At 31.5% G+C, this 23,733-nt stretch overlaps 1 protein-coding gene across 1 annotated transcript in view; it reads left to right on the plus strand.

Annotated features, from left to right (window-relative positions):
* The window catches only part of dpy (dumpy), a 307,368-nt gene that overhangs the window by 104,794 nt on the left and 178,841 nt on the right, over positions 1-23,733 (plus strand). The window contains exons 2-4 of the mRNA XM_067768302.1: positions 7,266-7,321; positions 19,584-19,806; positions 23,190-23,291. Of these exons, the coding sequence (XP_067624403.1) occupies positions 7,271-7,321; positions 19,584-19,806; positions 23,190-23,291 (376 nt within the window). The 5' untranslated portion in view covers positions 7,266-7,270. The remainder of the gene's footprint in view (positions 1-7,265; positions 7,322-19,583; positions 19,807-23,189; positions 23,292-23,733) is intronic.

The raw sequence follows: 23,733 nt of genomic DNA on the forward strand, positions 1-23,733 counted from the left end.
AGCATATGGTGTTAATTTTTAGGTACAAATATGCTATTTGGACTTTTTAATGAATGTTAATAGTATCTTGGAGCTGCATTCTCCTTATGCGGTTTGCGGGCAGTCTGATAACAGAGTTTTTCCGACACCAGACCTCTTCCTTCGTATTCCATGTTAGACCGCTTGGCCTACCTTGTTTGACAGATGATCGACGAACAGCATGCGAGTAACACTATGAACGTACTCGCCCGGTCTATTTGAGGGTCTAGCATATAAACTAGTACAGAATAACACGAACGTCATCTTCTTTGTCTTTGGACTTTCCGCCAAATTTATGGCTGCCTATTTATCTGTTTGCCTTTGCAAAAAAGTTGGTCCTTTCAGTCTGTTCCTTTATTAGGGAACAAGAAGACGATCAGGAACTTAATGAGGCACAGTGGCATTGCTCGCCTCTACCTCTCTCCCCTCCCATCCCCCGCCCCTCGCTGCCTGATAACAACACAACAAGAGTTTATGATTCTGAACCTTATTCCATTTTGAATCTCTTAATGAAATCTAAAATGAAAGAACTATTAATCAATTAACCATCTTCCAAATTCTTCGCATTTTGGAGGCTAATTTTGAAAACAAGAAACTATTTTCTGTTTTCATCGAATTTGCTAACTTAAAGCTAGCTTTGAATATTAACGAATGATATTAGTGATCGGCAGGATGGAATATCTGGTAGTTACTAATTTTAAAAAGAGTAAATATTTTGATTAAAAATATTTCAGTAAAAAAATTTTTTAGTAATTTCTTTCGTATTTTTTTTTTTTTTTTTTTTTTTTTTTTTGACAATCCTTTGTTGTGAGTAAGGCTTAAAATCGTGTCATTCCATCTCCCACGCACTGTACATATCTGCATACAAAGTACTCACTTCATGCTTTCTACGCACTACTCGCCTGCCAAACTCACATTATTCACTACGCTTTACTTAACCACACGAAATAAATCACGCACTGCTCTTTTCCATTGCGCATGTGCTGCTACTCAGCTAATTTGCCACTTTCGCAGAAAAATTGCATGCGGAACGCTTTTTCATTTATTTTGCTACAAGGCATTTTTTTGCTTACTTACTGATTTATTTGGTGCTTGTTAAAGTATCTTTGAGCAATTTTTTCACTGATTGTGCGTGCCTCAAGTCCTCTCAAGTTGCGCTCAAAAGCGTGTGTTATTTATTTTCGGTGTTTTTGTTGTGTTCGAACCGCTAGTGGCAAATGAGATATGTCAATCGTTTGGTGAATGGCATTTATATTTGTCAGTTTGTTTTGCTTTTTATTATTTTATACAATCACTTAAGATTTGGTGAAGGGGCACATAAAATAGAAAGGATATATAATTTACCGTTAGAGCAGTACTAAGTAATATTTTCTATTATATGTTTAATTTTTTATATATCTCAAATAATTGTGTGAAAGTTGTTTTGCCTTAAAATGCACTTTGTGTCTAAGTACTAATGATTTACTGAGGCAAGTTACGCAAAAACATATATCGATATGTTTTTAAATAATTAATGATTTTTTATCTAAAACTTATCGATGTGCTTTCATTGTACCAGCTTTTAATCTATTTTTTACAGAAAAGATATTGATTTGCTATCGAAAAGTTATCGATATGTTATCAAAAATGTATTGATTTGTTATTGAAAATAATCGTTTTCTTATCTGATTGTTACCAAGTTGCTATCGGCGTGTTATTGATTTGTTATCGGAAGTGATCTATTTATCAACGATAATGTGTCGACTTGTTATAGAAAGGTTATAGGTTTGTTAAAAAAAATATATCAATTTTATATCGAAAAGCTATAGACTTGTTATCGAGCATTGAGTAGGCTTCTAAATACTATCAAACAAATATTAGCTGAATCCAATACCTGTACTTAGTTAAAAAGACTAACAAGAGAGGTTAGAGTTCAGCCTATCGATTAACTGCCCCCTCCCCTTGCCTTCCATTTTTATTGACTTGGAGCCATAGGTATGTATGAAGACACTTTCGGTGGATTTGCGTCAAGCATCTTCTCTGTACCAACTCTCTCTGGCACTAAAATTTAAACAGAGCTGCTTTCCTAAAAGACACTACTTTGAAGTAATACTGCCTTCCACAGCAAAAAGGCAGTAAAGTGTACTTATTGCTTTTTAGGAATTTGTATGCCAATAAATTTCTGATATTATTATTTTATCCTTTAACCAAAAAAACACCTTGTTCATAACTCAAATTCGAAGACTCAAAAAGGTTTTAATTGCTGCTGTGCTAAATTTTTCTAATAAAAATTGAGTTTTCGCTGGATTTATTTTTGAATATTTACTGCATTTTTGTTTTGAACAGCAAAATTTATCACTTAATTCAAAAGGAATTTTAGAATGCCTTATACCACTGTATCCACGAATCTAACTGTTTAAAAATCAGAACTGCATAGTACCTAGCGAAATTCAAGGTAAAGCGGAATTCCTCTTACTCTTAATTTTTTCTTACTCTTACTCTTACTCTTACTCTCAAACTCTTACATCTACTCTTACCCCTTTTCTTACTCTTACCCTTGCTCACACTTTTAATCTTTACCTTACTCTTAAACTTACTCTTAATCTTACTTTTACCCGTAGTTTTAACAGTAACTCACTCTTATTGTCACTCTCTCTGTTACTCTTACCCTTATCCTTGCTGCTACTCTTACTCTTGTCCTATCTCTTACTCTTTATCTTTCTTAATTTCTTTCTTTTGCTCTACCCCTTACTGTTACTTTTACTCATAGTTTGATTTTTACCTTACTCTTACCCACGCTCGTATCACCACTCTTGCTCACACTATTTCTCAAATCTTACTGCTGCTCTGAACTTTGTTCTTATTTTCACACTAGCTCTCACTATTTCTCATAAATAGTACTTTTACGCTTTTTCTCTTCTTCGCTGTTACTCCTTCCTTTACTCATACTGTTGCTCTTTTTTATACTCAGCTGAGCAGAGCTCACAGAATATATTAACTTTGTTCGCATAACGGTAACCCGTAACGGCATAAACTAATCGAGATATATGTAGACTTGTATATATCAAAATCATCTGGGCGAAAAAAAAAATTAATTTAGCCATATCCGTCTGCCGTAAACCCGATAACTTGAGTAAATTTTGAGGTATCTTAATGAAACTTGGTACGTAAGTTTCTAGGTACTCATCTCAGATTGCTATATAAAATGAACGAAATCGGACTATAACCACGCTCACTTTTTCGTTATCGTAAATTTCGAAAAACCGAAAAAGTTATCGCACTTTAATTTCCAAAGACGGATAAAGCGATGAATCTTGGTAGTTGGGTTGACCTTATGTCGCAAAATAGAAAATTAGTAAAATTTTGGACTATGCACATTGCACCGCCCACTTTTAAAAGAAGGTAATTTAAAAGTGTTGCAAGCTATAATTTCGCAGCTGAGTATGTAATGCTCGGTAACATCCGAACATATCCTTCCTTACTAGTTTTACTTCTAGGTCTTACTACTACTATTAATCCTACTCCTACTCCAACTTTTCTGTCTTCTCTTCCTTGTTTTTCTTTCTCCCTTTCCCTATTCTTTCCCTCTATCTTTCTGTCCCTTGCTTCTGCTTATAGATTTTTTTGACACTTACAAACTTTTCCAAACCATAAGTTATTTGCAATCGTTAGCATAACTTATTAGTAACGCATTTGAACTGTTCCTTACTAAGTACCGTAAAAAGAAACCTTGCACACCTCAGTGCTAAAAAAAAAGAAGTCACGCAAAACTCTTAGTTCGACATGTCAATTCATTAGATAACAGAACATGATAACATTTGACAAAATTGGAGTCACACGAAACTGAACAAAAAAAAATTACAATGACAAAATTCACACGCAATATTGCCATAAATTAAGAATACTATTTATTATCGTGTGAAAGAAGGAAAACCTAGCTCACCTAAGCTCTAACAAAACGGGAAAATAAAAATATCTAAAAAAGAAATAACATTAAATATGTGTGATAAGCCATACTTCCTCATTCTAGCAATGTTTTTACAAATGAGCGAAATTCCAACTCATAAGTAGAAAAAAACACACCACTTAAATAAAATTGAAGGCCAACGCAAATGAGAAAAATGGTTAAATAACAAAAGCTTCTCACAAGATATCTTCAAACCTGTCAAATAACAACAGAATTGCCCATCAAAGCGACACATTCCGTTGACAGCCATCAACGCGGTGGCGATGAGTGTCATCAGTGGAAATGGCTACTCTCATACACTCACACAAATGGTATATTTATGTTAAAAAAAAACCAAAAAAATAGAAAAGACTTCTGCTTGTATGAGAATATTTCTCAAACACTTGCTAACGTTAAGGCGGTGACACAATGACATTTTTCATATAGATTCGTTTAACACAAGCTTATGCATTCCAATAACATTGCCGCAATCAACCAATATGTTGCGTTTGTAAATATGAAGGAAGTTCAGACTTGGAAATTGAAGTTTATTACGCCTTGTCCATTCACATACATAATTTCGCGAAGCACTGATGTAAACATTCTCCCTATACAACAAAAATACTTGCTAACATATTTTGTGTCATATTCAATTGTTATATTGCAGTTTTTAATTGTGAAAAATGTTAGAAAATTTACCAACCAGTGGTAAAAATAATTTCACTTGCAAAGTGTGCAAATGTCAAATTCTTCTTCTTATGATTTGCTTGAAACAAAATTGGGGAGTTGGCTACTTTTCAACATCAGATGGCGCTAGTGTCGCTCATTCTACCATTCTCCATAAAGATACATGCAATCTACTCATAATGCATAAGCATGTGTTAAACTCATCTATATGAAAAACTGCTTATGTGTCGGAGCTGTTACTCGCATAAATTTTTAAGTCTACAAATAGTAGGTATGTATGTATGAAGATTCACCTTTCTGTGACAAAGTTGCGTTAATGATGAGTAACTGTTCATGTGGCTCATTTGGTTTCAAACCAAGTGTTCTGAAATATAAACAGAAACACATAGCTATGCATCTTTATAACAGAAGGTGTGTTTAATGTTGTTCTTTACAAAATAAACGTGTCGAGATTCATTTGTAAGATTGTAGCATTTGTACTGAATTTTTCGATTTTTTATCAGCTTTCTTTACTTCCATATCTTCTTAAATTTCATTAATTTTATGCAAACCTGCTGCGTTTCGTGGCATAACTGCGCTGATACCAAATTAAATTCTAAAAAAAGTTTAAAAAACTTTCAGAAAGTAACAGATCGGAAAATATTACATGTTTCAAAAGGCTAAGGAGGTTAAATAAATGCAAGTGTTCTTTGAACTATCTGCTTCAAAAAAGTTACGAGTTTCAAATAAAAAGTTTAAAACAGATAAACAAAAAACAACTGGGTTAAAAAAAACTACTCCATTCCCAAAAAGTAACAAGTTTACATTTCTGCTGTTGCTCTAGCGTGTTGGTTGCATGCTCCGCCTACCACACCTAGGTTCCTGTATTCAACTACTGGTCCTGTTTTCAACTTATGTAATAAGGTTTCATGATGAAATGAATATTCAGGTGTTCTTATCACCTTGAGGTTTTCCCTTATTCTGACAAGTTCGGCATGCATATTTTAGAGGGTTGTCTATCACAGAGAACTTCCTTTGAGTTCTACTACGATCGGAGTAGATTATACTATACGTTTAAACCTATATAGGCTGCTACTAGAATTGTATAGCCAAAAAGATTGGTTCAATCAAAAAGTAAATTTGTGTTCCCAAAAGAATATAAAAAAATATTGCAGAAAACAAATCTTTTGGCGAATTATGTACGAAAAATTAAGTAATCAAAACTGAATGCCTTTGTAATACTAGTAAATACTGGAAAAAAAGCTTCATAATGAACCATATCGTCGATAAGCCGATATAAAACTCACAAACTTTTGTAAACAAATCGATATTTTTGCTAACAAATCGAAAACTTTTCGACAACAAATTGATAAAACGCCGACAACAAATTCGAAACGCTCGATCGATAGCATTCCTATAACAGATTTATTGCTTTTTGATAACATATCGATATCTGACATCTGAGCGCGGTGTTTAAGTACATCTGCAGTTTCCTCCAGTGTATTTCTTTTGGAATCCGCGACCATATTGGACAAGCTTAGCTTCAAGGCGCCGGGCAATTGCTTTAAAATTGGTTATAAGCGTTTCTTTTTCTTTGTCCCAAGTTTTGCCGGCGAAGAACTTGAAGATTTTGTTATGGCTCCGAAATTCAGGTATAATTACAGCAGCATGCTCGCCAAAATATAGATCCTGATCGAACTTTACACCCAGTATTTTTGGTTGAAGACAGTCGGTAGCGTAATTCCGTCGAAAGGAATGTCTAATATCGACGTTGATTTTGACCACGTTGTAAATAAGGTAGCTGAGGTTGGTGCCACTGATATTTCACGAGGTGGAAAAACTGGAAAGAGCAGGAGATGGTCGTTAATTTTATAGCGTAACTTGTCAATGGATGAGCCAAAACTTGATAAGGGAGCTTCAATATGTAAAAGTTTAAAAATAGTGTGGATGGGCCACCACCTATCAGCACCTCTTGTTTAGTACATTTTTGTTTTGATGTTACGTTCCTGCACCTATGCTTATCGACAACACAGCTAGTTTACAGTCGACCTTTTTAAACTGGGTAGAATGATAGAACCTTCCATCTGTTGTCATTTTTCTGTTGCTTTGCCTGGGACTTGAACACAAAACCTTCGGCGTAGTAGGCAGGGCCCGCTACTATCACACCACGGTGGCCATCCACAATCTTTAATATAATATTTAACACACAGTATTCAGAATAAAGGGGTTATCTTATTTTCTGATAGCTTGTATAGGGTACTGATCTTCTCACATCCGGAAGCATGTTTCAAATCTGAATTACCTAATTTTAAATAGACAATTATTTCACTTGCATCATTGTTTTGTTAATGAAATATTTACATATATAAAAACATTTTTGTTCTCCCTTACATTATGTGGATAATGTTTGGTGACCTTTTTTTCAACAATTACTTCATTTTTTTATTATTCCCAGTCAAATGCTAATTTTGGTGCAATGCTGTCGTGTTGTTGGCTACTTAAATAAATATTTTTGCCTGCACACTTATCTAATTCTATTCCATCGCTCGTTTGTTACTTCCAACATATAATTTTACTTACCTCATTTAAATACTTCAAATTTTATTATGCATATAATTAACTAAAGTTCATAATTTTTCCCTTTTTTTCATTACAGCAAAAATGAGAATATTTTTGCCACTAGTCACGTGGATAGTGCTACTTTCGAGTACAGTAAGTATATAATGAAAATTATATGAAAATTTTAGTTTAAGATAAGTTTAAGTGAGGCATTAGTAAAAATTCATCGCTTCATATTCATAGATATGAAGTTAGCTTCTTTTCTGCAAAGACCGCTGAAGAAAATAAAATCGAAATTAAAAACTTATTAACATCAAAATTTTACGGTTACCAATCAATTTCATATGCAAAGGCGATTGTAACGAAAGACTCAAGCAACGAACTCGATGATGATTCGAGTGGATGGAATATTACAGACAGCAAAAAATTAATTAAATTTATTAATTAAATTATAATATGTATTTAATTAGCGAGCTTTGCTCATATTGCTTTATACAATGGTTTTTGTAATTGATATTAGAGAAAAATATTATAATAAAAATATAAGTACACATCAACTCAAGTGGATAATTGAAAATGAGACATAAAGCAAAAGCAAAGTAAAGTTATTTTCAGCAATTTAATTTAATAGTTCTAAGTTCAGTTTTTAAGTTTATTTTAACTAAATTTCTTTTTATTCTGCAATGAATTTGCATGCTGATTCACCTCGCTGAAATAGTGCTTTTCCATAAACAACAGATTACAATTTTATTTGCTTACTTGTGAACAAATTAAATTTATTTTTAATTTAAATCCAATACGAGGAAGTTGAACATTTAGAGCCAGTTAAATGAAACAAACGTTTGTAAACGGTAACCGTAAGCGTCAAAGTAGAAACTAACAAAAAAAATCAATTTAAAAGCTGATGAGCCAAAAAATGATTACGTAAATCGAAAAAATCATTAAAAATTAATTAAGTTAGCAAAATGCCCTTAGGTTGTAGCAGATCAGTTATAGAGTTAATTGCATTCATTAAAAAATTTGGAGTGAGCAACGGTAACGGCGGATTAACAATTCATACAATGACACTTCAACAGAGATCGAAACCGAGACCACAACCGTCACCGTAACTGTGTACATGACCATACTTACTTACTGTACACGTAACAGTAAACGTAACTTTAAAAGGAATTGTTACCATGACTATAGTTTCAAAAGTACAGTAAGCGTAAACTTAATTGTAACTATAACCGTAACCGTAACTGTAACTTTTACGATGATCTTAGTTTGAAAAAGGAATAGTAAAGGCCAACTAAGTTAAACTCTTTTCATAGCTGTAAACGTAACTGTAAGCATTACTTTAGTTTTACCAAAACCATAAACGTAGCGTAAAAGTAACCAAAGCTGGAACGGTAACCGTAACTGCACTTTGACCGTTACTATAACTGCAATCATCATTCTCACTTTAATATTAACTGCAGCAGTCACAGCAACCATAACAATGATCGCATTCCAAAAAATGGTTTCCTGTAAGACAGTTTTCAAAATATTCCCAGAAAGTATAGGGCATGTGCACATGGCCCATTTCCCTAGTCCCGGCTGTAAGTTTTCTACATATATTGTCTCCATGATGCACTTTTTAGACGTACGTCATTTCTATTGCGGGATGACAAAATACAGTGTTTTCAGTCGTCGAATTAGCATTAATTTTGACATTCGTACAATTATGGGTTGCCTTCTAAGCCACGTTTTTCTGGAAAATTCGAAATTCTTGCTGTTTCACGTTTGCAAGCTGTTTTTCGCTTATCTGCCTTTAAGTTCTGCCTTTGACATAGTGGCTAAGAATTAAGTGCATTTGTGCTTTGTACTTGGCTTCTCGAACAGTAAGTTTTCTCGAACAAGAAGTTTTCTCGAAAATGGTGGCAATTAAATCCGTCTGACTATAAACAGAGGCCGCTGAGTGGGAAACAGTTTTCAATTAACTCTAAACCATATGTTAGAGTCTGAAATATGCACTGAAAGCTATAGAGAAACTAATAAAGCTTTAATAACTTGCAAATCTCCGCAGAAAAATAAAACATTTCGATTTGGGTTTTACACAAAATATCAAATGATTCTTATTAAATTGCTCTCATTCTTTCATTCCAAAAATGTGAATGTTTAGTGACAAAGTGCTGATAATTCGATTTTTGTTTCTATCTACCTTGGACGTTTGGTAGTTGGCAACGCTAGCGTCAGCCCTGTACACACTTTTATAATATAGGTTGTAAGTCTCCCCTGAGACATACAGAATTGATCTGAATAATTTATCGAATTGATGATCATTTAGTTAATTCAGAAAACCAGAACTCATACTCTCTTTATCATTTGTCGTGATCTCAACCATATATCTACACCTTTCTTTCTGAAATTCAAGGCGTTTCGAAGCACAGGCACGTGACCACATACGCAGAGAATAACTGCACTTAGTGTGTCTCGTGGCTAGGTCTACAATCATATAACCTACAAACAAACCCCACTCGACATTAAAATAATAAATGACTAAACAAGTACCATCACTGACAAAATATTTTAAATTTTAAAACTGATTTAGAAAAAATGCTGATCGGTAAAAATAATCCTATTCCTGCAGGTATACGAAAACAATTTCAATGCAGATATATTTTTACAACCTTCAGAGGGATCGGTAAGAAAAATGGCAACGACGATGGTACTACGTAGTAACCAGTTTGAGATGACGAAAAATCGTATAAAATAAATTAATAGGGGCTTTCATTAGGCGCCCCTGGGTTTCAAATGCAAGCGAACTAAGAAGAATAGACTTGTACTTTCGGGAGTCATTATTTATGCCAAAGCATATAAGGAAGGTTCACTTTTTAAAAGCCAAAATTTAAAATTAACCTTAAAAGTTCACCCATCAGTAATTACCAAAATCAAATAAAGTTTCTAACGATAGCAAAAATTAGATAAAACGCTTAGATTAAAATAAATAAACGATCGAAAGAAAAGAAATGAAAACAATATCAAGAAAGTAGAAAAAAATTCACACAGTTATATCAAAATCATCCAATGCGACCAACAACAAATAACTGTCACACGTATCTTACAAATGACAGACACTCGACTGCCGTCAGTCGTGAGCCGTAATTACTGAGCGATTCTGCGGTCAACGACTGCGTGCGCTCTTTAAAATATCTAACAAATGCTTGTAACACACACATACATACACCTACATACGTACAAATTACACATTTCCAAAGGTGAGATCAAAGTTTTTTAGCTTGATTGCTGCGAATGCGAAAAGTAAACTATAAAAATATGCTCAAGTGAAAGATAGCAACAACGTAATGTATAAAAATAGCTAAATTAGCTGTAAAATCAAATTTGGAGAGAAAATAAATTCAAAGAAAAGTGGCAAGAATAAATAATGAGAGAAGATAAAAATCAATTTGTAGCTTTGTATTTTTGTTTGTGTTTGAGTAGAAATTGTATTCTATCGCAACAGCTTTGCTGTCTTTTTATATTTTGTACCCAATGCATGTAAGACTTGGGTTTAAGTAAAGGAAATTGTAGGATAACCGCTTGTATTTTTTTATAGTGCCATAAATTTGATTGCACTTTCAGAAATTTTAAACATTTTCGTATTTGTCTATTTTAATAAAGCTAAGCCGATTTTATACTTGGCGCTCTTCAATTCTTTTGTGAATATCTTTGTATATAAAAATCACGTTCACATTGTTTGTCCGCGATGGATTCCTAAACTACTGAACCGATTTTGAATTTGTTTTGCACCCCATGTGTAGTTTAATCTAACTTGAAATATAGGATAGGTTATATCTCAGTTTATAATCGCAATATTATTTTATTGCAATTTTTTTAAATGTTTATATGTATTAATAAAATGTTACGTATACGCACCGGCACTCATATTTTAAGGTCGTACTTCCGTGTAATTGGTTGGTGTTTAATTAAACATGGTGCTTATCAATAAAAAATATTATAGCGATTGATATCAAGTATAGCACATCACCAGGCCTGTCGAGACGGGGGATGGGAACGGGGGATCACCTCGGGCCCTAGGTGTCTGAGGAGGCCCGCGGCTTAAAGGTACCAAGACATTTTTTTTTTAATTCAGGAGAGTCTTTAGTTGTTCCATGTGCAATTTTTAAGCCGAAAAGCAATGGATATCTGCATTTCGTTTTAATATTATAGTGAAGTGTGAAAAATAAAAAAATATATATAAAAAAAGAAAGGCTAAAATGTGTGTTAGTTGGTCGCCGGTGTTTGAAGAGATGCGTCGGTCGATTTTGTTCAAGCTATCTCACAAATTGCGTATACCTCACGCGGTGGTTATTACATAGCTTTGGTTGCGATCGACAAACAGGGTCTAGAGATATAGGCCGAAAAATGGACCCGGTACACCTAGAATATGTGAGTAACATGGATATCAAATGAAAGCCGTTGCTGAGAGCTCTAAAGTAATTTTCATTGTGATATTCGGTTTAGTCACACCAACCTGGCAAAACTGACAAATATGTATGCGAAGCCTATTTACATACGTCCCATTCGATTTGCCTGAAATTTGGTATATAAATTTGCCTATAAATAGTATTTACGACTCTTTTTTCCGGGAAGTAGACCGGAAACGGACTGGGACTGAGAATCGGAGTGGGACTGGGACTGGGACTAGAACAAAATACATACCACCCTCTGGGACAGGCAATACGGGATGAAGGAGAATGAGAAAAGCTTGAGAGAAGAGAAAAGAGCGAAGGAGGAGACTGAGAAAGAGATAAAAAGAGATGAAGATGGAGATAAATAAAGCGAAAAAGACGGAGGGAGGAGTGATTAAAAGGATTAGGAAAAAGTGAAGACGGGGGGGGGGGGGGGGGGGGGGGGTAAAGTTAGACGAAAAAAGCTTATTAAAATGTATGGATATAGACCACATTTATGGCAGAACAGCGTCTGCCGGGTCTGCTAGTATTCCTATAAATTCCTAGCAAGTTTTTTATTTCTACAAATTGATGTCAATATTTTTTACTAATATACATTAGACGTGGCCGAGAAACATATTTCTAAATCTCGCCTTTTCGGTCCTTGCAATAAAGATTTTTCATAGAAAATTTTCAAACGCCCCCCTCAAAACACACATTGATCAAAAAAACACAGTGACCTTAGTAACATAAACCATACTTACATAACATGCATTGGGTGTAAATTCATTAAACATTAGTAGGCTAATGCCGTAATGCCAAAGGTATGTCACAATATAAACTGAAATCCAAATATGGCATCATTGATTCGCAACCTGGTGCTAAGCAAGTAATTATATACACAGTTGGTAATAAAAGCAGAGCATAAACACCTTTAAAAATACTAACTTACTCCAATACCAAGAAAGTTAACTGACCTCTTTCATTATTTGGAGCAGACTTTTGATTATTGCCTTCGCTTATATCATTTGGAGTTTTACTATGTTTATTCAAGTATTGTTGCTTACAGCTGTCTTCCTAAATTGGCAATTTGTATTGCGAAGAGTGTGATTAGGTATTTAAATTAGACTGGGTTGGTCTCCATACGAAATTAAAAAGCTGCAAAAGTATCTGTCTAGGGAATTTTTCTTTTAAATTTTTTATACTTTTATTTAGTGTCCCAGTGTTTCATTGCGCTCACGATTCACAAAGCACTCTTTTTTCATACAACAGAATCCTTTTCAAGTTCGTTTCTTTAGTCTTTTGAAGTAAAACGTTTAAAATTGAAGAATTTATCTTAGGCGTATTTGAGAGCATAAAATAACATACGAAAAAATAGCCTCATAACAGAAAAATATTTCAAACAAGTCATTGGCATATCAGGTTTGATTTTGAAAATATGGAAAGTGAATGTAGAAACAATATCGAGATTGGAAGAGGCTTACGAATTGACACTGGAACCAAGACAGAGACCGAAGCTGTACCGCAAAGTGAAACCCGAACCACACCTGGCACTGAAACTGAAACCACAACCGAGACTGAAATTGGAACAGAAAACCTCGGTTCGGTCGACATAAAATTAAGCGACAACTGAGACTGGAGCTGGAATAGAGAATGCAACAGAAACTAAGACAGAAATATAAACACAACCAGGATCAGAAACTGGTACAAAAACTTGAACAAAACACTACAACATAAATTGAAACAGAAATTGTAACAAAAACTGTAATATAAAGTATGATAGAAATTGGCACAGAAAGTTTTACAGAAACTGGAACATAATGTAACAGAAACTGCAACCACTGCACAGTGGTCGGTTCCATAGGCCACAAAATAAAAAAATCTAAGAGAAAAGTTTTTCACCAAATGTGTCGTTAGTATCTCTTATTAGAACATCTTTTTCAGAGGTATATTTGTTTTTCTTACATTCGAACTGTACTCTTTAAGAATAGCTTTAAAAATGAGGTTATGTTTTTAGTTGGTTTTTGCAGTGTGAGCAAGTTAAAAATAAAGTGCGAGTTTACGCTATTTAAAAATTCATAAAGTATAATTGTATTGAAATAAATAAAATTGAATATTGAATTCAAAGATATTTACTTCATTTTGAAATAATTTTAGTGTCTTTATCTTGTTGTTTTTTTTTTTTTTTTATTTAATATTTCACCAGTGCCTTTATTAGTGTTTATTTGCACAAATATTTCAATTTCAGCTAAAGTTTTAGTTGGGTTCCTCACCGATCCTCACGTTGGGACTTATATTTTACTATTAGTCAAAGTTGTGTTATTCTAAATTGTTATTATCAGCTGCCCCTTTCTGCCACTAACTATGTTTTGGGACAGTATTCTGAGAACGTCACACTGATAAATTTTTGTCGTATGTTATACGTGCTCATATGTAACATACGACATTATTTTATCCCGTCGACGATATGCAAATGTAAACTTTTGTGTGTGTTTGTTGTTTTGTTATTGTTATATATGCAAAATCTTTTAATAACCTTAATTTCTTTATTTAATTCTATTAAACATTTTTTTTTGCGATAGACACATCTTACCAATCCAAACTATCGCTCATGTATATGCATGCGGTGAAATTGTGTGGTTGGGGGTCGGTATGAAAGTACCACCCACACCAAATTTATTAAAAAATAATTCCCACGTATTTATAAAGCTGTGACCAAAGTTTCACGTTGATATCTCTACTGGAAGTATTTTTGATCACCAACTCCATATAAGACCGACCAGTGTGCACTGCCAACGTTGAACAGAAACAAGAACAAATTGAACAACATAGATAGGAACAGAAACTTTAATATAAAATTGGTAAAGAACATTTTACAGAAACTGGAACATAGAGCATAAAAGAAACCGCAACCACAACCGACAACGAAAATGGAACAGAAACTGGAGCCACAACCGACAGCGAAAATGGAACAGAAAGTATTACAAAATCTGGGACATAGAGTATAACAGAAACACAACCAACACCAACAGACACTGCAACCACCACCAACTTCGAAAATGCAACAGAAAAAGAACAAATTGTATAACATAAATTGGAACAGAAACTGTAATATAAAGTATGACGGAAATTGGAAAAGAACATTTTACAGAAACTGGAACATAGAGTATAACAGAGACTGGAACCACAACCAACACCAGAAATGGAACAGAAAGTTTTGTTGAAAGTGGAACAGAAACTGGAACAAAAACTGGAACGAAAACTATAACATAGGCTAGAACAGAAACAAGCAATGGATGCAATACTGGAGCCGTTACCGAAATTTTAATCATTGCCAGGGCCAATATTGGAACTGCAAATAAATCCGAAACAAAAATTGGAAACAAGACTAAAAACGGCAGCGGAACTGGCATGGTAACAGGAACTACGACATTTACTTAAATAAATTCTATGGCAATGGCGATAAATTGACTCATAACTAAAAACCTCTCAGCATCTTTTTCCTACATTTCGAAATAAGTTTTTTTTGTCAAAATGTCACATTATTATAAATAGAAACTTATAAAGTAAAGTCATTGAATAGCGTTAATTAAAAAAGCAATAAATATAGGCCCGAAAGTGATGCATAACTACATAAGTAGATACTCAAACCTTTATTAACAAACAAATATATTTCTCTTCACCTATAATTAACAACAAATGAGTCTATTGACTTGTTGTCTAACTCTTTCTTGTGCTTTGTCAATGCAACTACAAACACACACATACATACAAACAACATCTTTGCTTGCACCATCATCAGTACACTTATTGTCAAGTTCAAGTTTGTGGTGGATGCACCGATGTTATCAGCTGACTTTGACTGAGTGAGCGACTAAGCATTGTTTTTTGTTTTAGTTTGTGAACATCGCTAACACGAGCTGTTACAAGCCTCCAATTGACACTGTTGTATACAATTAAGTGGTAAAGCTTTTATTGTTGTTGTTTTAATTCTTCTATTGTCAAATATTATTAGATTGAATGCTCAATGCACTCACTGTACCATGAAAATGTGGTGAAAAAATATGTATTTGTGAAAAAAAACTAACAACACTGACCTTGCTTGCAACGTCATAAATGATTTAAAATATTAAAAATATACAATGCAATGAACGAATGAGTACAACAAAATCAAAGAATACATTCGTAAAAAATTAGTTGCATTGTTATACGCTGTTTTTCATTTTTCTATATGCAAGACAGTTTTGGAAATGAAAATAAGAACATTAATGGGCAAACTTGGCTAGACTGACTTGTTGTTTTTGTTGAGGCCAGCACGCAGACTCAGCACTTAAGACTTCGCTTACAATTCGAAAAACGTTCGTAATAAATGAGAAATGAAAATGTGAAAAATAGTGAGAAATAAACATAAAATTGTATAATGAAAACTAAAGAGGGAAAGGATAACTAGACGAAAGCGATGAATCAAATACAAAAAAGTAACCAAAAGAAAATACTAAGAGGAGGAAGAGGTTATTTACAAGGTGGGAATGTGAGAGGGAAGAATTAAAGCAAATGCGATAAACAAATGGAATGGAGAGAGTAGTGCATATGAACTAAAGGCAACATGTGAAGGAAAAGGAAGGAAAAAAGAAGGAAAGGAAAGCACGTGGAAAAAAGAGAAACCTAAATTACAGCTAAAAAAGAGAATATTGGAAAAGAATCAAAGAAAACTCTCGGAAGGTGCAAGGGCTAGAGGAAGATGAGAAATATAAAAATTTTATACAAATATAAAAGAAGTAAAAAACTAAAAACAATCCGTCTGGGATAGACAAAATATTAGCAAAGAAAAAGGAGTAACAAAAAGAAGGAACGATTAAGAGAAAAAACTTAATTGTGCATCAAATATGTAGGACCAAAAAGAAGAACAAGCGAATAGAGGCAACATATTAGGAAAGAAGATAATGTAGAAAGATGGAGCATAGAACCAGAGAAACCAAAAAACTGAAATATTTAAATATGAAAATAAGGAAAGAAGTAAAAAAGTAAAACATTTTTTGACAGAAAAAAAAACAAAAAGTAAACAACAAAGAAAGCAAATGAGGATCAAGACATGAAGTGAAAGAGATAACGAATAATTAACAAAGAAAAAAAGAAGAAAATAAGTAGAAGGATGAGACACTGAATAAACGACAAACGAAGAAAAAACGAAAATAATGTGAGAGAAAAAAATAAATATAAATACTAAAAGAGAAAGACAGAAAAAATAGAAAAAAGAAGAAGAAAAAGACTGGTAAAAAAGAAAAAAGGAAATAAAAAAGAAAAGTAAAACAATAAGAAAATATTCAATTAAAAACAAGAAAATAAAAAGAAAATTCAAAAAAGCAGACAAATAAATAAAGACAAAAAAAAATGAAAAACTGGAAGAAAATATCAAATCTGAAAGAAAGGGGAACAATTAGAGAATTAATTCAAAAATAATATAAATTGAAAAAAGAAATAAAAAAGTTTGTTATATAAAAAGGTGAGGATGCGAAATAAAGAAGAAAGAAGCGAAGAGAGAAATAAGAAGAAAATAATCACACAAAATAGAGCGAATGAAGGAGAAAGGAGTAACAAAAGAAGGAACGATAAAGAGAAAAAATCTTATTTGTGCATAAAAGAAGAATAAGCGAATAGAGGCAAACGATAAGAAAAGTAGATAATATAGAAAGATGGAGCATAGGACAAAAGAAAGCAACAAATTGATATATTTAAATATACAAATAAAAAAAGAAGTAAAGCAGAAAATATATTTATGAAATAAATCAAAAAGAAAATAACAAAGAGAGCAAATTAGGATCAAAGCAGGAAGTGAAAGAGAGAATGGAGGAAATAACTAACAAAGGAGAAAAAGGAAAATTCGAAAATAAGTAGAAGGATGAGACATTAAAAAAACGACAAGGAAGAAAAAGGAAAATTATGTGATAGAGACAAAAAAATATAAATACCAAAAGAGAGAAAAAACAAGAAGCAAAAGACAGGAGAAACAAGAAAAAGGGAAAAAGGAAAGGAAAACAAAAAGAAAAATTTAAATTAAATACAAGAAAATAAAAAATTAATTCAAAAAAGCAAGAAAAAGGAGCTATTTTTTTTTTAGTCATAAGCCACCTTTTCATAGACCGGGTCACATATAAAGATGAAAGAAAATGAGAAAAAAAAGAAAACATCAAAAGGGAAAGAAAAAACGGGAAGAATTAAAAAAAGAGTTAATTTAAAAATAACATAAATTGAAGAAAAAATCCAAAAAAATTGTATTAGATAAAAAGAAGGAGAGGATGCTAAATAATTATAAAAAGGAGCGAAGAGAGAAATAATAAGAAAAAAATCACAAAAAAAGAGCGAATGGGCTAAAATACAAACAAACCAAGGGAGGGGAAGCTGATAGGAAATGCAGGGAAGAAAACGTGTAACTGTACAACTTAAAACAAAAACAAGATTGAAAGTAAAATGAAAATAAAGAAGCAAAGAAGTAAGAAGTATATAGAATAATGCCGGTGAAAACTAGACTAAAAACGGAAAAAAGTCGCACAAACATATAAAGAAAATATGAGGAACAAAAGTTAGAAAGGGGAAAAAAAAGAAAAAGAGGCAAGTGGTTGTGAACATAAAAAGCGTATTTGATATAATTTTTCAACAAATTCACCAGTTTTTAATATTTCTTCAATTCAACGCCAAATATTTAAAAAAATATATTATTTAGCTAGAACAAAAATTTTCTAAGTCAGACCAACCTTCGTCAGAGCTTTGCCGAATGCTGCGGATACTCCTCAGATGTAAATCGCGTCAAACGTCAAAGTCAATTGAGTTGATACTGCACATTTGACGAGCATATTTCAATGCACTGCACTGTATGACGTGTGCAATGTAATGCACTATTGCTGATTAAGCGTTGAGAGATTATATTTGTAAAAACATTGCTGCTAGAAAAACTAACAAAACCAAATCATTAAAACTTATATACAAAATTAATTGCTAAAATGCAATAACAACGTTATAAGCAAGCGCAACAATAGCAAAGCAAACGCTTTTAAAATAAAAAAAATTGTATAAATTAAATAAAGTTAAATTTTAACACAAAGCACGCAGACAATGCCACAAACAAAATGATCCCATGACATTGCAGCCACAAACACAACAAAAGAGTAACGCATGCTGCTGGTGCAGTGGCTTGATGCGCTGTCGCCAGTACAGTCATCAGGTATCATTGCCGTTGTCAAGTGCAATCGCACTTGCAGTCTATTGGAACAAGTATTTGGCTGTTGCACGTAGCAAATACCAACTTTTTATTGTTTTTTTTTTTTTTTACTTTTACTACCCTTTTTTCTAAATTACCTACGTAAGTGCAACCTCTGCATTGATTAAAGTAAAGAAGAGCATTATAAAGCAAAGGTCGCGCAAAATAAGCAAGCATAGTGTATGTTACCGTTATAACTGTCAACCATTAATTTTCTTCTTATTTTGTTTTTTTTTTCACCTGCTTCTACGTTATTACGTATGCCACGGTCACCTTTGTTTAGGAATTTTATAACAATTGCTGGAGGCACTTTTTTTGCTATCTTAACGAAAGCGTCGATCGCGTGCTTACCATCAATTTGGTTAACATTTGTACCGTTGCATTAGAAAGCTATGGTTAAGATTATTTTTTTTTTTTCTTTTTTTGAGGTACTTCAGATTGTCGCTGAGTTGCTCAGAAGCTTAACCAAGTGCAATTAGTTCTGGAATGTTATGATCTTTGAGCGATTCGGCCTTTAAAACTTCAAGTGAATAAGAATAAAGAGGAGTGTGGCTCCTAGAGACGTTTTTACAAGAGGCAATCGCCGTATTCCAGCAATATAATCACTAGCAAATATAAGCGCAGTAAAAAAAGTTTGTTTATAATATAGTTGTAATCGATGTTCAAGTTAATTTTTTACTGCTCTTTATAACGATTGGAATTTGCATTTTCTTATTATTTTCTTCTTTTCCTTTACTTCCATTTTCAGGTACATTCACAAATCAAAACAATACGATCGGACCAAGCGCATTTAAAAAATAGCCGTTTTGGTGGCGAAGTATTTTTTCTAAATCTCGAAGATGGCTATTTTGGCTGTCAAGTTAATGATTCAACAGATTATTTACAAATATTCGAATTATCGAAGTTATGCGACGGCAGGCGAGACTGTTTTCTCGGTGCCGATGAGCTGAGAGAGGAGCTTAAATGCACAAGTGAGTAAAACAATATAATAAAAAAGTTTAGAATGTTTGCACTTGATATTGTAAATAATGCAATAGCAAATATAAACTACGGATCGCGAACAGCTTTTCTAATTTTCAATTTTATCTTTGCAAAACTAGTTTTGGATGATGGTTTTGCTGAGTTGCTATGCTATGTTGCAAAAATATGCTACAGTTTTTGCTGTTGGGTATTTGCAATGGCATATCAAATGCACAGCCGCATATTTTGTTGATGTATTCTGTAAATATGCAACGCCAGTATGCAGATGCAATGATGTTTGATCATTTGCAAAAAATTTTAAATTTAAAAATTTTAAAATAAAAAAAATTAATTGATGGAAAATATAACAAAAATTATCAAATTCTCTGATAATTACAAGAAATTTGTTTGGATTAAACTTTTGGTAATTTCCTGGATTTAAAATTTTGAAATTATTAATTTGCTCTTTAATATACATATAATTCTTTCAATTCATAAAGACAATTAACTGAATTGCAGTAAAAATTTTAACACTAAGAAATGGTTGAAAAAAAATTACATAAAGTCATAATAACAGCTAATTAAATAATTATTTATTAATGTTTATTTAATAAAAAATGAATATGAATAATTGATTTTATTTTATATAATTATAATCATATATTTATTTAATTTGTTTGATTATATTTTTATAATTGATTGATTAACGAAACAATTGTAGTTAACAATGATATATTTAACAATAATCAGCAATAATTAAATGAGTAATCTTTTATGTGTACATTTCCTAATTATTGAATTTAAGTAAGCATCTAAGCACTTAAAGCAGAACTTTTAAATAAATATCACAAATAAAAATGACTTACAATAACAATCAATTAATGGTTAAATTATTATTAACTAAATAAATATAAAAGGAATATTTTTTTGTGAATGCATTGCATTTATAATAACATTATTATTTCCGTATTTAACATTAACTAGACGGCTTAAAATTAATGATTATAACATTTTTTGCAAACATTAAAATATTGAACAATAATCAGCATTAGTCAAATAATTAAAGTAGTTTTTTGTTAATATTTCGATTATAGTGAACTAAAGAAACAGATTGCGTAACTCTACCAAAAATTTTACTTAATTAAAAATTATAATGATTAATAAATACAATGAACTACTTTATTATTTATAAATTACTTGTTAAATAAAGAAAGGACAATCAGCGAATATATTATTTAAATTTCCATATACGTAATTATTTAAGTGTTTGATGAGGTGATGATTACAACAAAATTTCGAAAACATTGAAATATTGAAAAGTAATCGGCCTTACTCCAATGAGTTACGTAATATTATATGTTGACATATCTGCATTATTCAAGTTGAGAAGTGTTTGCGTACCTTAAACAAGGACTTGAATGATTGATTAATAAATATTATGACCTCATATTACAACTAATTACCAAGATAATGTTTAAAAATAATTTATTTAAAAAAATTTTGAGAAATTCATTAGTATATTGTTTATTTGAGGAAATTTCTCTGAATTGAACGATTAATTAAAATATTTTACCAAAATTGTTTGGTTTTTTTTTTGTTTTTGCAAACACTGAAATCTTGTGTTAATTACAGAATAAATTTTTATTAATTGACTATTTTTAAATTTTCAATATTTCTGACTTGTAAAATTAAAATGAATTTTTCGTTGTTTTTTTTGTTTTTGGTTTTTTTTTTCTTTTTTTGTTAAATTATGGATCAACTGATGATTTAAGACAAAAAATTAATATTTGAATTAATTAATTTCAAATGGATGCGGCTTATTTCATCCAGCACTTTTATAATAACTACTATGTTAAAATAACTAAACAGTTTTGCGTTAGTTCGGCCTATTAAATAATGACTTAAGACCCAACAGAATATTTATTACGCAATAATGATCTTTTGTCTTTATATAGTGACTAACTTTCATAATTTTTACATATAAATGATTAGCTCTTTGAATCTTTTAAACACATGATTATCTGATTATTTGTAGCCTTTTTATTAATAAGTTGCCCTTTTTTAGTTTTGAATTGCGGTTCAAGCAAAAAATTTTAGAATTTTTCACCTATGAATGGTAAGCAACTGATTAGTAAACACAATTTATTAGCTCACTATTCCCTATAATCATTTGATTCATTGATAACTCGTTGTTTATTTTTAAATTTCGTGATTATAAGAAGTGGCATGGTGAAAACTCAAATTATTAGCATTATTTAATGTAAAGAAATGATTCAGTAATCATTAAAATAAGAAAAAATTAATGATAATTATTTGATTTGTTTTAAAAATTATGTTTTTGTTTATATGTGATTTTTGCAATCAATGAATTTGTTTTTGTGGTTTTGATTTTTTTTTATCACCCATCACTGAATTATGGCAAAACGGTAATTAATCACCTAAATTAATAACAAATGTACAACAAATAGTTAATGTTTAGGTGACTTTTTTCTTCAATAACTTGTTGACCGGAATTTGGCGCTTTAAAGATTAGTAATTGATTAGTTTAAACTAGATTTGTTTAGTTAAACGATTAACTGATTATTGGAAATAAACATTTTCTTTATTACTGGATTGAAAACAAAAATGTTAAAATAATCAAATATTAAATACTATCATATATTTCATAAAAACGTTTAATAATTATTCAAATTTTATTGATTATTTCTTATTTTCGCTTAGTTTAAAAAGAAATATGGTGAGTTTACTTATAACAACATTTAATAAATATTTAACTAATTTTGCTTATTTAGCCATTTCCAATATTTGTATAATTTTTTATTTTAATAAAGGTAATAATCATTATTGTTTTAGTTATTAATCGATATTAATAATTGCGCAAAGACGTGTTTGATTATTCGGTAAATCATAGAGACTAAAATAAGGATTTAATATATCACAAAAAATAATTTATATAATTGCCTTAGTTAATGAATTGGTCATTATACCATTTTTATAATATTCACAAACATATTTCGAATTTCACGACTAAAACAAATATATTTGTTGAATTTTGAGTTTAAAATTTAAATTAAGTCAAATAACAGTTTTTAATATTTTTGATTATTTTTACTTTAAATCTATTTAATGTTTTTCGTTTTAAGGCTAATCGAAATTTAATTGGTCCAACCTAAAGTAATAACTAAAATACTCATTTGCTTAAGGTTGTAATTTTTTCAACTTCCATGATTACCTTTTTTTTTTTCTTTATCTAAAAATTGCTTCTTTAGCTATAATAGTTACACATTCATTATATTCTCGCCCTCATAGCGGACAAATATAAATAATTAGTACAATATTTTATATGGTGTTAAATTGTAATTTCCGTTTTTTTATATTTTCGCCATAATTGCAGATGACTGTGATAAGGATGGCACTCAGTGCACGAATGGTGTTTGCTTAAATAGCGTCTGCCATTGTAACGACGGCTTTGGCGGTTGTAATTGCAGTGAGCGAGGTGAGTATTTATGTTTGTAATAAATTCGAATATTTACTATTTGTAAGAATATGTACATACAAATGTAAAAATTATAAGCGTAAACTCTTTTGTAGTTATCGGCTAAGCAATTAAGATTTAGAGTTAAGCATATAATTGGTTTCAAAAGGATTTCCTTCGATTAGTTAGTGTTTGAGGCATTTTTACAATTAGAGCTCACCAAAGTGAAAAAATAAAACAGATATTTTAAACTGTCACATAAATTAAATATGAAAGAAATGATCTTGGAAGAGTTTGTAGAGTTTACGATTAATTATTTAATTTAGAATTTTGTAGTTTAGGTTTAATTAATAATTTTAGAATTGCTTTTTTATACTAAAAGCTTTGTAAGTGCAAACAAAAAGCTCAAAATTAAATAAATTAAAGTAAAAGCTCTAACATCTTATCAGTAAAATGTAGCTTA

The sequence above is a fragment of the Eurosta solidaginis genome, chromosome 2, assembly GCF_040869045.1.
Source record: "Eurosta solidaginis isolate ZX-2024a chromosome 2, ASM4086904v1, whole genome shotgun sequence".
NCBI classification, from domain to species: domain Eukaryota; kingdom Metazoa; phylum Arthropoda; class Insecta; order Diptera; family Tephritidae; genus Eurosta; species Eurosta solidaginis.